The 18,740-nt window shown below is 38.7% G+C and overlaps 1 protein-coding gene across 1 annotated transcript in view; it reads right to left on the reverse strand.

Moving 5' to 3' along the window:
• Positions 1–18,734, reverse strand: part of TMTC1 (transmembrane and tetratricopeptide repeat containing 1) — a 241,662-nt gene extending 222,928 nt beyond the window's left edge. The window contains exons 1-2 of the mRNA XM_025047422.1: positions 18,571–18,734; positions 1,336–1,513 (exon numbers count right to left, since the gene is read on the reverse strand). Of these exons, the coding sequence (XP_024903190.1) occupies positions 1,336–1,513; positions 18,571–18,626 (234 nt within the window). The 5' untranslated portion in view covers positions 18,627–18,734. The remainder of the gene's footprint in view (positions 1–1,335; positions 1,514–18,570) is intronic.
• Positions 18,735–18,740: the final 6 nt, after the last annotated feature.

The raw sequence follows: 18,740 nt of genomic DNA on the forward strand, positions 1-18,740 counted from the left end.
TGTCAGTTCAAATGAATATATTATTATGCATCCCCATGATAACCATCTCACTTCTGAATTCAGAACTCAATACAGGATACCATACCCTACTTCCTATGCCATGCTCCATGCTTCACCGAAATTTGTATAAGACAGAAAGACATGTAGCCCTACTTTGGGTTTATTACACGTTAATTGAAGGAGGCTTTGCTGACACCAAGACATTAAATTGTCTCTCTGAGCCTTGGAGGTTTGTATGCCTGGGGCATAGTAAGTTTCTGATATATGAGAGACCTTCCTCCCTCCCTCCCTCCCTCTCTCCCTCTCCTCCTCCTCTTCCTCTTCCTCTTCCTCCTCCTCCTCCTCCTCCTCCTCCTCCTTCTTCTTCTTCTTATCTCTCTTTCTCTCTCTCTCTTTCTGTCTCTTTCTTTCTTTCTTTCTTTCTTTCTTTCTTTCTTTCTTTCTTTCTTTCTTTCTTTCTTTCTTTCTTTCTTTCTTTCTCTTTTCTTTCTTTCTTTATTGAGAGAAGGGCAATTGAAAAGAGAAAAGGGAAAAGAGAACCAATTTGACACCTTTACTCCAGGTGTGTTCTCAGACAGATTAACTTTAGGAAAATATCCAGATGCAAGCTGAGGCTCTGGAAATAATCCTTTGAAAACTGTGTTGTCCGTGAACCCCTTGGCAAGTTTTCATCTACCTCTAGCAATAGACATAAAATAAACCAACTGTGGTTACTGAGATAAGAAACAAGGTAACGTAATAATTCCATCTCTGAGCATGATTAAGTCAATATTTTAAAGAGGGCCAGATATCTAAACTATCTATTTGTCTAAATAAATTCATCATCCACAAAATAACTACACTTCCAATACCTTGGGAAATTTTTTGTTAGTCTCCTAAGTCTGTTTTCCTAACGTGAAGAATGTCAGCCTAACTTCGTGTAGTCTTCCTCCTAGCACTTATAGTTCTGTCATAAATATTATAAATATAAAGCAGAGTGAGAAAAGGTAAAATATAAATGTAGAGCAGAAACAATGACCCAGCATGATAAGTATCTCAAAAGGTCCTTTGCTGTTGAAAACATATTAGGACTTAAATTTTCTGCAAATAACAAAGTGTAGCTATTTATTCCTACCTACAATAATAACAGTGGTTAATTAGAAAAGCAGTTAAATCCTGGAGATGCAATAAGGCCATGTGAACATTAGAAAAGAAATGCTGTCAGGCAGAATGATTTGTATATAAATATAAACACTTTAGTAAAGCGTGGAATTAATATGATTTAGAAAAGGAACAATTTTGTTTAGTTTTCTTTTCTTTTTTTGGTTCATTATTTCACTGAGTTCCGAGACTCACCGCCTCAGTGTGAATAGGATGCACAGCAAAAAGCAATGCTGTAACAAAAGCAAGTCCACGATTCTTGAAGACAGTTTTGTCACAGGTATACATCAGCACAAGAGTCACCAGGCAGTGTAAAATTACATTTACTGCATGAAAGTAGAAGGGGTTCATGCCAGTCAAAAATATGTTTAACCTGTAAAAAAAAAAAAAAAAAAAAAAAGACAAAAACAAAAACAGTTACACACAGAGCATAAGCACAAGGCAATCAGAGGGAATCCATCAATAATTCAAATAATTATTTTTAATGACTTCCAACGTCAGGTTACTCTACATATTTGAATATCCCTTTTATCCTATCTCAGAATTTTCCTATCTGCGGAAATTATTGCGAATGCAATACAATACTATTTCAGAAAACTTTGTGGCCTCACCGGGAAGGCAGACAGATAGGTGCTGAACCTGTTGTCTATGGCAATTAACCGCCCCCCCCCCCACCTCACCCCTGCACTATCCTCTTGCTCCACTACCAGCTCTTCCTAAGCAGCTGAGTGTCCAAAGGCAAGTCTACGCTGGAGATGAGAAAGAAACCACAAGGCTGTGACGATGGTCACAGTTGGACAAACCAGGCATAAATGTGTTCTCTCACCCACGATGCCACCAGGAACCAAATTTCCAGATTCTGCACCCAAAATCATCAGTAATTACCACCTACACAAGGGGGCTTCAGAGCACCTACAGGCTATTAACAACTGCAGCTGAAATTAAAAAGACGAGCAGAAATATAGCATTTAAGAATTTGTATTAAATGTTTTCTAACATAAATTCCCACAGATCCTAGAATTAGAATTCTAAGATTATGATGAAGAAACTAAAAATAAAACCACAAAAGGAATTTTATTGTTCAACATCTTTTAAAAAATACTTTCCTGAGATAGAAATGCAGAACAGAGACACTTCTGAAAGTTGGTTTAAATTTAATAACAGGACATAATGTCCCGAATTGAGTCTGTGGGGTTATAGAAAATATACAGTTGTATAGAGTATGGTTCTTTGGGGAGAGCAAATATACCCTAAGTGGTATTGCCTATAGTTGTCTATACTCCAGCCAATTTCTCCAAAACAGCAATCCCACATCTTTATTTTCATGCCCTTGATCTGCTTGTTACAGAAACACTTCCTCTTTGCCAAAACAATTAAGAATGTAAAAGTCAACTTTAGCGATGACATATGCATATTCTAAATATTTGACTTGATTCATACAGAGTTTTAACTTACAGAATTTTAAACACTTTGAGCTTTATTTGGACGCATGAATCTAAATGTCATAGTTTTTATCTGACTCCACTTTCACTCCTGCCGAAGTAATCATGGTTCTAACATGGCTTAGAAAAAGGAATCGCTGGGTGGGATCCAACTGCAGATCTCTGACGCCAGCTGTGCTGGCAGACCCACAAGTCTGCACACACACCTCAGCATCCTTAAGATGGGAACTCACTCAAACAAAAAGAGGAACCGCCGGTGAACTAGGGGACTGACAATTCTAACTGAAGAAGGGAGAACAGAGTCCCATTCCAGTATAAGAGGACCCACATATGGTGATATTGCTGCTGGAAATCAGAAGCTAGGGATGGTGGAGCTGTGAGAAGGGTAAGGCCAAGTGCCCATCCTCAGAGAACCTGGGTGGGTGCATTTCGCGAAGAGTCCATCCCCCTGAGGTTGATTTTACACTTCACCAGATTGAGCTTTTCAGACCAACTAAGCCATTCAATTAAAATTCATTCAGACTGGTGATGATGAGAGAAAACAGGTCTCACAACTGGTTTGGGGGGTGAGCATACTGGAAGGTCTAGAAGTTGTCAATATGTATCAAAGGCTCTAAAAAATGCATACCTTCTGACCAAAAACTCCACTTCTAGAAATATTGCATAAAGAAATAACTGGAAAAGTATTCAAATATATATACACATATATGTGACATTGTGATATAATAAGAAATACATATTTTGGTCTTCATCCTGACTCCTGGTCAGAGATTCTAAAACCTTTGTAATTTCCTAAGAAATAAAAGTGATATTCTAATATTTGATCTTTGGCCCTGGTTCCTGACACAGAGCTCCTGAGTTCCCTGAAATTCCCTAGGTGATAAAAGTGCCTTTTGTTCTAATGAGGTGACTCTTGGTCGGTTTCTGGATAGCTTCGAGATGGGGGCTGGTCACAAGAAAGACTAAGTCATGATTAGAAGCTTGGCAATTTCAGCCCCACTCCCCATCCTCCAGGGTGGGATGAAGGGTTGGAGATTGAGTTAATTATCAATCAGGTCTACATGATGAAGCCTCCATAAAAATCTCTGAACTACAGGGTTTACACAGCTTCCAGGAAGGTGAACACATCCATGTGACAGCAGGGTGGTGTCTCCTACCTCCACGGGCAAAGAAGCTCCTGTGCCTGGGACCCTCCAGACCTTGCCTTCATCTGACTGTGTACCTGTATCCTTTATCATATCCTTTATTATATAATAAACAATAAACATAAGTGTGGGCTTCCTTGAGTTCCGTAAGCCATTATCGTGAATTACTGAACCTGAGGAGGTGTTGTATGAACCCCTGATTTATAGTCAAGTTGGCCAAAATATAGAGAACCTAGGGACCCACTACTTGTGATAGGCATCTGAAGTCGGGGCAGTCTTATGGGACTAAGCCATGAACCTGGGGGATCTGATGCTAACTCCAGGTAGACAGTGTCAGAATTAAACTGAAATGCAGGACACCAAGGTGGTGTCAGAGAATTGGTCAGTTTATTGGAATAATCTCACATATGTGGTGTCAGAAGTATTGTGAGTGAATAGAGGAAGAAACAGAAGTTTTCAATGTACAATGCATCTTGCTGTATAAATTATACAAATGACAATACAGAGAAGGTAATATATCTAATAAGTCAAATCCCTGATGTATTTGACTATTTCCACAGATATGATGCTTTAGATCATAACTTTGGATTACAAATAACAGCACTGCTTTTAAAAATGGACAAAAGACTTGTTATTTTTCTAAAGTATTTGTTATTCAACCAGTTGAAAAGTAAAAGGCATCATCAAAGATGATGTTATTACTATATCACTACATTTTTATGAGGAATTTAACACACATTCCTTTGCCCTTCTAAAAATGATATAAAATGCTAGGCATGTGTCATCTTTCTGGTCCATATGTATCATAATTGAAAATGTGCAGGTGTCATCCACATAGATTATTACTTCTGGGAATGGGTTTAGGAAAGTGAATTAAATTAAATCCTAAATTATAAAAATAAATTGCTGAATGGGGAACTACTATGGTAATAAGGTAATGGCATGAAAGCCCTTCATATGGTACCTAACATTGGTGAAGCCAAGCTTTGAGAAATCTCCTAGAATCTAGAGTTTGGAGAGTTCCCCACATGACCAAAAAAAAAGGAGAGTGAACTCTCCAAACTACAGTAAGTGATCTTGAGATGAAATGATAACAAAATTTTAGAACTATTTGTGAGCAGAAAAAAACCTCTGGTTCTGGAAGCCAATATGAGTTCACAAAAAGGAGGTTTCACTAATTAAACCTCACATTTTAATAGGACAGGGGATGTGATAGATACATCACATCTTCATTTTAACAAAGGCGTTTATCAATATATCTCGGAAGCTCCTTGCATACAAGATAAAATAAGACAGATTTGTAGTAAACACAAAGGGTGGTGAATAATAAATCAATGTCTCCTTGGATAGAGATCTCCTGTGTATGTCACGGGATTCTGATATTATCTCTGGTCTGTCCAGTATTTTTATCAAAGACTTAAATGAATCTTTAGTGTATGCCCACCAAGCCTGCTGACGGCCTGTAGCTGAGAAGGAGAGTTACTGTACCGGGAAACTGATTGAGATTCACAAAGAGTTTAAATGCCTGAAATTGTTAGTTAGTTCTAACATAGAATATGGGTAAGTGTAAAGATCCACATTTGGACGTGAAAGAGAACAAAATACTTGCAATCAGATTAAAACACAGTATTGTCTAAGGGCTGTTAGTTTTCCCAAATTCAAAGAGTAATTGTGTCAAAACAGACCAAACAACCAACAGACAAACAGACAGGCAACTGCTTAAGTTAGGCTATTTTTCATTTCAGTTCACTCCAACAGATATTTATCGAGCACTACATGTCAGGTATGATGTAGGGCCCAGAGATATAAAGAGAAGATGTGGCATCTGCTATCAGAGAGTTAACAGCATAACAGGAAAAAGAGAGCACTTAAACAGATACTTAAGAGTTAGTGAAAGAATCCTAGCAATGAGAGAACCTACCAGGTGCAGAGATAGGGAAGAGGGAGTTATTCTAACTGCGGGTGGAGGAAGGAAGGTGAGTGGTATACAATGGAGGAAGCAGCCACTCAGCATGCTATTTAAATGTTGAAACAACTTCACAAGGGGGTTCTAGAGTGCTAGGGAGTTTGGGGGCCTCAAAGTAATGTCTCTGGAGTGTAGGTTTGAGGAACTAGGGGATGCTCAGCCTAGAGAAAGAAGGCAGACAGAAATGATACCAAGTTTTCCAAGGGAAAGGCTCTTTGCTGTATTTATTATGGGCTATATCCCCAGTGTGTAGCACAATGCGTTGTTCATGGCTGTCACACAATAAATGGATGAATGGATGAGCATTTTGATTGAATGAGTGAATGAAATATTGAAGCAATGCACTTATCCTACGTAGCTTCCAGAGTGGAAACAAAGATCCCATAACCGTGTTGCAAATACACTGCACAAAGACTAAGTTTAGCCTGCAAACTGCTTTGTTTCACCTGTAGACCTTATTTTTCTTTTCTTAATTTACCAACATTTTTAAAGTGGGTGCTTTCATATAAAAATTTCCAGTTTCTCTTGAAATATTAGAAGACCTAGCGACTCTGAGCATCCGTGGCTGCATGGAAACATTTGGGTGCCCATTTAGATGGCAAAAGTACTCAATTTGCCACAGTGCTTGCCAACTATTAGGAGGCAGACTTTAGGTCAAATAAAGAGGTAATATTTAAAACCAGAATAGGTATTCAGATAACCAGAAATGTCCATGCAGAAGTGTGATAACAGCCTACCTTAAACACCATCTAAAAAAACAGTCTCTCAGGTTCCACATCGCCCTCAACGTACCTCCATTATAGCATTTAATCAATTTTCTTAAACTCTTTTGCTATATTGTTCAGATATTATAAGCATTTTTTCATACATAATAGGAAATTAATTTCTCATCATTGTATCCATCTCACTTAGCCTGCAGTAGATTCTAAATGAAAGTTTACTGAATGAACAAATAAAACTTACAATAACTTAGGAGTTAGAAAAGATCATCTTTCCTTTTCAACTCTAAGAATCTCTAATTTTATTTGACTTAGCCTTCAATTCTCATTCAAAGCTGGGCCAAGCAATAGGAAATAAAACAATTTTTTTTCCTGAAATAATCTTAATAATCATGTCTGCCTCATTGAAAGCCTTCCAGATTCTGGCAAATACGAACTCAAAAAAACCCTTTTGATCTGAACTCTTCTGTCTCCTTGTAAAGCTGCCCAGAAAGGTGGGGCCCATAATGAGCTCACAGCAATCGGAGGGCACCAGTCCCTAAGAAAGGTCACAGGGTCACAGTGTTTGGCACCAGGAAGTCTCAGGAGGAGGGGTAGGAGGGGAGAAGAAAGCCGTTGGCTGCCCCTCTGTCTTTGCATGCTCACAGGCCAGAGCTCTAGATAAAGCCCATTCTTCTCTTTTAATTTTCTTCTTTGAAAAATAGTTCTGGTTTATAAAAACTAAAATATACTGTATCTCTGGAAGAGACTGCTACTAGGGCAGGCCTATACCAGGGTCTGTCCTCTGTCAGAAAGCTCGACCTCAGGGAACCATTAGAGGTCTGGAAAAGGCATAAGAGGACATAGTTCTCCATTGTGGGAACTCCAGGCTGGTTTTTGGCCCTGAATCTGAAGTTTCTCTAGTATATAGATCAAACAACATTTAAGAGGGCTGACCATCTACTTCATTCCTAGGCACAACATGATTAATTAACCATCACCAATGATCCCAGTGGGTCAAAACATTCCGATCACCGCTACATCTCTGCTGACTTCATAGTGAATGCATTCACCTTGTCTTTGACAGCTAAGATATGCCAGTTAGCCTCTGGTACTCTAAGATCCCATTACCTCCACTGAAATCCAAAATCCCACCTCAGTGGCAGCTTCTCCCACAGCACATTTGGCCTACAGAAAAGAACCAATGGAGAGCTTCTCAACGTTGTAGGTGCTCCCTCATCAATGTATTTCTCAATGCCTCAGTGAAGGGGAAATCATCTGGCCCTCTCAGTGAACATAGCAGAGGGGTGGGTGGGAGGTGTGTGCAAGCAGCATGCGATAAATACATCTTAACATTCCTGTCTCAATAAGCTGTTGAATTCTTTTCTATACATTATGCCAGGGAGATTTTGGTATCTCAAGCTCATTAAACATAGGTTCCCATTGAGTCGCAGTGCTTCCCAGGATTCTGAATCACCTGGTGTGCTAGCTTCAATTGCTGATTCCCTGGTATTCTTAGTCAGTAGATCAGAAATGGGGCCAGAGATTTACCCCAAGCAACCCAGGGATTCAAGACAGGTAATACTCAGAACAAGAGACACAGGCATTAAAGCTTAAGGTAAGACTGCACGTGGATGCCATGCTTACCGGAAAAAATCAAGTTTTCTCAGCAATGACACAACATACACTCTTTTCCAATAAGAAATACAAAACAGGGAAATGAAAAAAATCGAATATATCCCTTATCGTCTGATTCCGCTGTCTGAAATGATGGGTTCTCCAACACTTCCTTGGTGAAGTTTCCACAGGCCAATACTGAATATGTGGTACATTCTCCTGTCTTCCTCTATCATCATTTACTTTTCTTCCTCCCACCTCTCGCCATCATCACAGCTCTCAAATGCTTGCAGGTGGTTTCCGTAGCTTTCTTAGATCATTCAACCAATAAGTAACAACATCTGGTTCTTCTCATTTTTCCTCTAAGGTGAATCTCTTTGGCCCTTAATCATATTGATTGCTCTTCTGCATACCTTTCAGTACCAGGAACAAATGAGCAAATCATCATCACCAAATGTATCCAAAGAACCAAAGGATATGATTCGCAGGCACCAATGAGAACAACAGTGCAGAAGAAAGATTGGTGCTCTGAGGCAAAAGCTAATAAATTCATGGTTCTGGTTTGAGGTCAAGACATCACATCCTCACCTGGCTGTGAGGAAGCTATAGGGAGGGAAAAGGAGAAAGGGAGCTAGTCAGGAGAAGACTACGCCCCATGCAATGGGCAGTTATTGTCACTATTATTACATAAGTACTCAGAATAACAACTGCATTAAAGAAAGGGTGAGGAAACTGAGGACAGGAAGGTCAGTAACCATACCCAGAAAGCAGCAAGTCCCAGAAGAAAATATTCAAACTGAGAGTCAGCAAATAATAAAAAATAACAGATCAACACCAAATATCATATAGTTATAACTATAACGAGGTTGCCAATTTTAGCACTTTTTTTTTCTTTTAGAAGTATTTGATGGAGTTCCGAGTCGCAATGTTATTCGACTCACATGAGGTGTGGTCCCAGGGCCCACCAGGAGCAAAAAGACACTCGTATTACTCCGGAAATTTTCAAAGTTTAGAAGCTCCCTCCCAGGAACCTGGGACAAAGAGAAGACAAATTCTTTATTATACAACACTCGGGAGAGGAAATCATAGTTCCTTTGAGAAAGTATTTCCAGGTCCTCATACTCCATTTGATCCAGCCGGAAATGATGTTCCAATGTCTATTTCAATGACTAGAAAAAAAAAAAATGACCATTCCTTGTAGACAACAAGACACTGGCATAGATGAACTTTAGTCACTTGAGTGTAAAGTGTGGAAAGAACCCCAGGTAACTCTGGGGTTTCCCTCAGAAGGTACAGCTGCTATGTCCAGCCTTAAAACTTAGACTAAGCATCCACTATCCGTCACACTTCAATATGCCACACAGGAGGAGTTTGATCCAAAAGTGCTAAAGGTCCTCATTCCCTACAGTCACAGTCCAGCATGTTATAGCAGAGAGTCACGATTACCCTTTCAGAAGCAAAGCTGCCTTTTCACCTCCCAGTAAGCAGAATTCACTGGAATCATCTGTGTGTGTCCAGGAAATTCCTTGTCTGCCTTCGCTTTTCTCTTTGATAGAGGAAGAAAAAAAGTAAATAAGCCAAGAAATAAATCAAGGAGACTTTTTCCTCTACATTATAAAGGTGCAGCCCCCACTCAAATAGGGGTATAACTCTTTACCCAAAAAAGTCAAGCATTCACAAAAATGAATGATTAATTCATTCTTTTAACAGTAATTTACTGAGCCGCTACTTTGAGTGCCAGCCAGCATTCTAGGTGCTAAAGATACACCTCACGGAGCTCACATGGTGGTGAGAGAAGGTTAAAAACCAACAACAAATATATAAAAAACAGGCCAAGCAGCAGTGAGGGTTACTAAGGCAAAGAGGATAAGGATGAAACATGGAGGACTATCTGCTATTTTAGATTTGGTAGCCAAGGAAGGGCTCTGTGATGAAGTGGAGTTGAAACTGAAGGTGGCAAGAGAGCAAGCAATGCACAGATCTGGGGAAGAGCATTCCACCAAGAAGAAACCAGTGAAAAGGCCTGGCAGCAGTGGGTCTGGCCCAGAGTAGAATGCTGAACGTAGATAGAATGAGGTGGAGATTGATAGACTAGAGGTCAGAGAGGTGGCCAGGGGTCAGATCACACAGGGCCTCATAGAACAGAAACCATTTCTTATCACTTGAGAAAGGAACGCTGCCATTATTTTGGCACAATCAAGCATTCCTCACCCCCTTCTTTAAGTGGAATGACTGTATATGCAAAGTCTGGAAAAAATATGAATATAGCTCCAAAGGAAGATAGAAAAGACATTTGTTGATTAAAAAAAAAAAAAAAAAGACTTTCAGAAGATGTTCTCCAAGCCTTATTCAGATACTTACCTATGAAAACCCTGGTTAAAAATTATATTCCCCCTACACTAGAGCCTATCTTACCTCTACAGCATATCCTAACATCTACAGCATATCCTAACCTCTGCAGCATAGCCTATCTCTATAGCGTATCCTACCTCTACAGAAAATCCTGCCTGTACAGTAAGTACATCTTAACCTCTACAACATATCCTGTCTCTACAACATATCCTAACTGGCAACAATCAACTTGGTCTTCCTGGGGTTTCCATAATAACCTCAGTTCAGCATGAAATTTTCAGAAACCATTTTTAAACTTTTCTCTAGAAAAATTTTGCTTCCAATCATATTTTTCCTTGGCTATATTCATTAGTGAACATCTTAGATAATCTAGTCAAACATCCTAAACAATTTTTGCTTGTCTCCCATCACAAGTTAGAAAACAAACATCAATCTTGTAGCAATAGACTCTCAAAATGAATTCCCATACAGGTCAAATCAAAAGGAACAGAACCAGAAGGAACATGTCACCATTTCTTTTATATTTTGGGAACAGAGGATAGAGCTGATTTTCATAGTTGGCATATCATTTGTGACTAAAATATGCAAACTGCTGCAAAAAAACTCTCAAGATCCAAACATCAAAATGCTGCAAATCCTTACAGCTGCACATATTAAGATATTCTATTTTTTAACTCTGACATTTTAAACCACCCACTTCCACTCTTATGGCTTATATTCCCATTAGAACCCTTCAATAAAATAAAACTTTATAGCAGACTAGTAGAATACGATGATCTAACAGTCTAAATACACAGAGAAAAGGAGTTTAAGGTCCTTTAATATGCCTTAGTTTCTCCATCTTTAATCTGGAAAAACCATTGGTTCTTTCTTGTTGAAGGAAGCTTTAAATTGCTTCTCGATATGGAATGGCACTGTTAACAATCCAGCAAGAGCTTCTTCAAGAGGAAGTGGGTAGGGAACAAATAAAATCGAAAAGCTAAGCACCTTTTAAATCAATCAAGGCCATTTTTCAAGGTAGGGGTTATGGGCATCATGAGGTTTGGTTCTGCGTCAATTCAGTGTCTACAAAGTGACTTAATATGTTTCTCCTGATACCAAAATTAAAAACAGGTCATGGCCAGTGAAGGATAAAGAAGCAAAATAAAAAAGCTTACTGCTGCAGATTAAGTTTTCACAGATGTTTCGATTCTGCTCCACAATGGTCCAAAAATATTCCTGTGTGCCCTTGGAAATGATCTTATGAAAAGACTGTAAATTTTGACTAGAAACAGAAGTTCATTAGAATTCTAAATTTGCTTCAAGAAGCACAAAGAGATGACCATTTGTATCAGTTAAGGTTTGACCAGAGAAGCGGAACCACGAGGAATGATATAGCAGAAGGGATTTACCATAGAGATTTGACCTTTCACTATCATGGGAGCTGGTTAAATAGCTTCTGTAAGGCTGCTGTTTCTGTGTCTGTAACAAAAGTCAAAAGCCAGCAGGGCAGGCATTCAGGAAGGGAGGATGGATGGACTTGAAGTAGGAAAAAGGAAAGATGAGCTGGAACGCATAAAGATAAACAGAATATACCTCTGCTTCTCACAGCCTCTAAGGCTCCAACTTTAATGACGTGGGTGGCTTGCAAATAGGCTGGCACTCTTCTCCACAGAGCTGCACACATACCTAATACATAATGCTAAGTAGCTAAAGGAGATCTATAGAGTTCTGGAGGAGCTGCAGACCTAGCTGCTGTTGCACACCAGCAGCAGGTTAGCCAACATGTTTGAGACAACCTGCACCAGGCTGCGACAGCATCGAAACCCACATCAACCTTCTGAGTGGGAACATGGCCACTTCACTTTCACTTTCCAAATCTCAAAGAAATTTCTTTTGTGTCCGACCATAACTCAGTACAATATAGGAAAGGAATTTCCAAGAAACACAGTTCCAGTTCAGCTAAACTGACATGGTACGAAGCCGCCACATCTTGGTAATTTCCCATTGCACTCTGCCCCCTCACTAGTAAAAGTACAGCCTGGTAATCTGTTTCTTTGTTTCAACTTTAGTTCATTTCTTATTTCAGAAAAACTGTGAAGAGTATCTAGATAAGCAAGCACCTTTATAATAACAATTATTACCCATTTTTACTTATTTATTTATTTAATTAATTTATTATTTATTATTAAAGGAATTTCTAGGTCTCAGTATGTGTGTCAGTCAATCAATGAATCAAAGATAAAAAACTACTCTTAATAAAAAATAGGTATGAGTTTTTCACTGAGAAAGACCCTGCCAACCACATATTTGACAAAGGACTTGTACCTACAATATACAAAGAAATCTCAAAACTTAACATTAAAAAAATAAAAATCCACTTAGAAAATGAACAAAAGATATAAAGAGACATTTTAACGAGAAGATGTTTAACACTATTAGCCATTAGGGAAATGAAAATTAAAATCACAATGAGATGATACTACTCAGAATGGTTAAAATATAGTGACAATACTAAATCCTGGTGAGGAAGTAAAGAAACTGGATTACACATACACTGCTGATAAGAAGGATGGAAAATAGTTGGTCAGTTTCTTAAAAAACTAGATATGCAATCACCATATGACCCAGCAATAACAATTTTGGGCACTTATCCCCAGAGAAATAAAAACCTGTAAATGGATGTTTATAGCAGATATATTTGTAATAACCAAAAAACTAGAAGCTACCCAGATGTCCTTCAACAAGTAAATGACTAAACAAACTGTGGTACATCTATACAGTGGAATATTATGCACCAATAAGAAGGAAAAATTATTGATACATGCAACAAGCTCAATAAACTCCAGATAATTATGCTGAGTGCAAAAAAGAAAAACCTCATTGGTTATGATTCCAAATATAATATTTTGAAATGACAAAATTATAGAAATGGGGAACAGGTTAGTGGTTGTTATGAATTAGGATTCTATAAGGATCATAATATAAGTATTAGAAGAAAGTATAAAGGATCTTTGTGATGAAACTTCTATATCTTAACTATGGTAGTTTCAGAAATTTACACATGTGATAAAACTGCATAGAACTAAGTACACACTTAGCAAAAGTAAAAATAAAAGGAGCATATGTGAAATCTCAATAAAAGCTATGGGTTGTATCAATGTCAATTTCCTCATTATGATATTGTACTACCGTTACACAAGATGTCACCACTGGGGGAAACAGATGAAGGATATAAGTGATCTCTATATTATTACTTATAACTGCATGGGAATGTGCAATTATCCCCAAATTAAATGTTGTTGTTGTTGTTGTTGTTTCTAATGGGTTTGCAAAGCCAGAGACTACAAGTAAAATATAAGCCAATATCCCTGATGAGCACTGATGCAAAAATCCTCAACAAAATACTAGCAAACCAAATTCAACAGTACATTAAAATGATCATACATCATGAACAAGTGGGTTTTATCACTGGGATGCAAAGCTGGTTCGACATATGCAAATCAATTAATGTGATACACCACATTAACAAAATAAAGGATAAAAACCACATGATCACTATAAATAGATTCAGAAAAAAATTTTGATGAAATTCAACATCTTTTCATGGTAAAAGACTCTCAACAGACTAGGTTTCAAGAGAATTTACTTCAAAATAACAAAGGACATTTATGAAAAGCTCACAGCTAACATCCTACTCAACAGCGAAAACCTGAAAGCTTTTCCTCTATGATCAGGAACAAGGCAAAAATGCCCACTTGTGTCACTTCTATTCATCATAATACCAGAAGTCCTAACCAGAGCAATTAGGCAAGAAAAAGAAATAAAAGGCATCCAAATCATAAAGGAAGGAGTAAAATTAACTGTTTACAGATGACATGATATTATATGTAGAAAACTCTAAAAACTCAACCAAAAAACTATTAGAACTAGTACATGAATTCAGTAAAGTCGCAAAATACAAAATCAACATTAAAAAAAATCAGCTGCATTTCTATACACTAATAATAAACTATTCGAAATTAAGAAAACAATCCTATCAACTATAGCATCGAAAAGAATAAAATACTTAGGAATAAACTTAGCCAAAGAGGTGAAAAACTCTGCACTTAAAACCAGAAATCACTGATGAAAGAAAATTAAAGAAGACAAAAATAAATGAAAATACATCTTATGTCCATAGATAGGAAAACAATATTGTTAAAATGTCCATACTACCAAAAGCCATTTATAAATTCAATGTAATTCCTATCAAAATCCCAATGGTGTTTTCATAGAAATAGAAAAAAATTATATATTTCATATTGAACCACAAAAGACTCTGAATATACAAAGAACAAAGCTAGAGACACCACACTTCTTTTTTCAAAATATATTCCAAAGCCACAGTAATTAAAACAGTATGAAACTGGTATAAAAAAAGACATATAAACCAATGGAAAAGAATAGTGAGCCCAGAAACCAACCCATGCATATATGGTCAAATAATCTTCAACAAGGGTGACAAGAATACACAGTGGGGAAAGGACAGTATCCTGCATAAATGGAACTGGGGAAACTGAATATCCATACTCGAAAGAAATTGGCCCCATATGTTATACCATACACAAAATCAACTCAAAATCTATTAGAAATTTAAATTTTAGACTTGGAACTGTAAAACTCTTCAAAAAAAGAGAAAACAATGGAAAAATGTGATATTAGGTTTGGCAATGGTTTCTTAGATAAAGCACGAGCAAGGAAAGCAAAATCAGACATGTGAGGCTACATCAAACTAAAAAGCCTCTGCACAGCAAAGGAAACAATCAGCAGAATGAAAAGGTGACCTAAAGAATCGGAGAAAATATTCCAAGCCACATAGCTGACATGTTATTAATATCTAAAATACATAAGGAGCTTCTACAACTCAAAGCAAAAATACCCTAATAACCTGATTTAAAAGTGGGCGAAGGATGTGAAGAGACATTTCTCCAAAGAAGACATACAAATGGCCAACATCACTAATCTTCAAGACCTAATCATGCAAATTACACACTAATCATGCAAATCAAAACCACAATGGGATATCATATCACACCTGTTAGGATGGTTTTTAAGAGGGGAAAGAAAGATAAGAAGTGTTGGCAAGGTCTGATTTAAAAGTGGGCAAAGGATGTGAAGAGACATGTCTCCAAAGAAGACATACAAATGGCCAACATCACTAATCTTCAAGACCTAATCATGCAAATTACACACTAATCATGCAAATCAAAACCACAATGGGATATCATATCACACCTGTTAGGATGGTTTTTAAGCGGGGAAAGAAAGATAACAAGTGTTGGCAAGGATGTAGAGAAACTGGACCCCTTGCACACTATTGATAGGTACGTAAAATGGTGTAGCTGCTATGGAAAATAGGATACAGATTCCTCAAAAAATTAAAAATTTAATTATGGTATGATCCAGCAACCTACTTCTGGGTATATATCCAAAAGAATTGAAATTAGGATCTGGAAGAGATATATGCATTCTCATGCTCACTGCAGCATTACTCACAATAACCAAGTTATGGAAACAACTGAAATGTCTATTTTTGGATGAATGGATACAGAAAAGTGGTATATACGTACAATGGAATATTATTCAGCCTTAAAAAACAAAAGAAAATCCTGCCATATGTGACAACATAGATGAACCTGGAGGACCCTATGCTAAGTGAAACATGCTATTTGTAGAAGCATATGAAATATATTATATGAAGTATCTAAAATAGTCAAGCTCATAGAAACAGATGGTAAAATAGTGCTTGCCAAGGGCGGGGGAGGAGTTGCTATTCAACAGGTATATAGTTCCAATTATTCGGGAGGAGTAAGTGCTAGAGAGCTGCTGCACAACATTGTGCCTATAGTTAACAAAACTGCATCCTGTACTTAAACATTTGTTAAGATGGTAGATGTCATAGTAAGTGTTCTTACTACAATATAAGTAAATAAATAAAAAGATACATAAATACATAAATAAAATGGTTTTGAATTTGCAAAAACTTTCGCTCAAACAGGCCTAACTTAATATATAGTTAAAATAGTTCACGTATATTTAAAAGGCCATTTCGTGTTTTCACCAACTATGTAAAATAAAAATCATAAAGACATATTCTATGTAAAGTACCTAAGCCAATGCTTGGTTCACACTGAATAGTTACTAAGTGTGATTTTCTGCCCTTCCTTGCAACAATCTTCAGAATTGTGTGAGTCTAGCATTGTTGATGTTGTCCCTTACATATGCCCAGCTTTGAGCTATTGCACTAATGGTGCTGTTTCAGGTGACTGTGTAAAGAAAGCTTCCAGGTCTTATTAAAATCAACTCCTGTGAGTACAGAATGACTGGTTTACTTTACAATTCTGGAGAGTCATCCATCCTTTTCCAATTAGTGCTCGTCATACTCTAGATTTGCAACTCAACCTTCTCAAAAAAAATTTTTTTTTAAGTATACCTTACATAGCCAGTAAGATACACTATACAAAGAGCAATGCATCTTTGACACCAAACTGCTTTTCATAATTAACGATTACCACAAGAGTTGCCTTCTGTCCCCAACTCTCCTCCTTTGCCCCTGTTCTGCCAAATCCCGGCTAACTCTCGTCTTCATTAATGGCCTTGTCTCAATGTCTACTCCCTTCTTTCACTCCTATCTCTCTGTCCCTGCCATCTCCTGCATCCATTAAAAAAAAAAAAAAATCTTAGAAAGCCAAGAAGTGAAAACACTCTTCTTCACTCTCCACCAAATGGGCAGAAGTCTTTGACCTTGACCTTTTAAAATAGAAAATGTTCAGACCAGAGACCTAGATAGTCTCCATGGCTGTTGTTAAGTCCAGCACACCTCATGCTGTGGGCCTTCCACACTTTCAAATAACCAATAACCCTCACGTAATAAATGAAAAAGCAGATCATTTATATTTATATTTGTGCCATCTAAGCATATTTTAAGAAATGTTTAGAAAACTAAAAGCTGAGCAACTCAACTGAAAACCAAAATATTATAAAATATTTTCTTCAGGGTCAAATGTGCAATTTCCTCGCCCTCCTTAAGATATTAAACTTTCAATGGAAGAAAGAATTGCTATGGTTTCCTTTTCTAAGTCATCAGAGCCACCTGTCAAGAGACCTTGGCCTCCCGGCCCGAGCAAGCTTTTTGAGCTGCCTACTCTGTCTCCAACTATCATTACCACAAAGACGAGTTCATATTACACCCGTTAGAAAAGGGTTTAAAACGTTGATGATACTGAACCAACATTATTTCAACAGTTTTGTCTGACATATTGTAAGCTTAAATGCTGAGCCAGATTATAAGGGATTGACTCGAGCTCATGATGTATGAAATAGCACTTCCTCAAATCAGTCCTTCGCCCCTTCCATCTAAAGCTAGCCCTTTTAAAATAAAGAAAATTCTTCATCCTACAAAAACCTGGCGTTCTCCTGAGTCCCTTTACACTTTATTCATACCAGAAATGCTGAATCATGACTCCGAGGTGGTAAAAGAAAAACTATTTCGACTGGGACGCTAGGATCCCCAGAGGATCCCACGCTTCTGCATTCCTTTGCTTTGCACCTTTTAAAGTCTAAATCGGGGCCCCTTCGGCAGACTGGAGAGGCTCCCGCAGCAGCCAAGGCTGCAGGTCGGGAGAGATCCCCTGCTGGTTCTTCCGCTCCTCCCCAAAACCCACGCAGCCCCCGCAGCTCACCGCTCCCGCCCCGTCTCCTCGGAACACTACCCCTAAGGGACTGTTACACTCCCCATCTGCAAAGCTGCACAACAGCCTCCGAGAAATTCCCAACTTGGAAGCATCACCACCACAGCCACCCGTCCGGAGCTCCTAGGGCCCACATTAGTCTCACTTGACCACTTGTCCGCCAGGGGTGGAGGGTGCCAAGGCAGCTCCTCCAGCCCCTCCTTCTAGCCCTGGTCCTAGAGAGGAGCCAGCCGAGAGCGCGGACTCTTGAGAAACTCAATCCTAACTCCCCAGCCCGCGCCTCCCGAACTACCCGGGATCCCAGAGAAGCCGGGCCGAGGTCTACCGAGCAGAGTGGCGTGGACAACCTGGAGATGAAAAAGGCATGGAGGAGAAGGGGCAGCGAGAAAAGAAATGACTCGAAAGCCAGTTCCCGCAACTTCTCCCAACCCTGTTTCGGGGGTGGGGGGTAATGAGAGAGAAACGGCAAAGGCTCCGAGAGCGAGGCGAGGGACTCACTTGAAGGTGAGGACGCAGAGCGGCCGGTAGGACTTGTGGCTGGTGTTCTCGGCCATGCCCTTGCCCCAGAAGTCGTTGGTGAAGATGCCCCAGCCGAGCGGGGCGCCGGGCCGCACGTCGGGGTTGTTCACGATCGCCCACACGTCGTCGTGCACAAACTCACCCTGCAG

This window comes from Pteropus alecto, unplaced genomic scaffold (assembly GCF_000325575.1).
Source record: "Pteropus alecto unplaced genomic scaffold, ASM32557v1 scaffold103, whole genome shotgun sequence".
NCBI classification, from domain to species: Eukaryota; Metazoa; Chordata; class Mammalia; order Chiroptera; family Pteropodidae; genus Pteropus; species Pteropus alecto.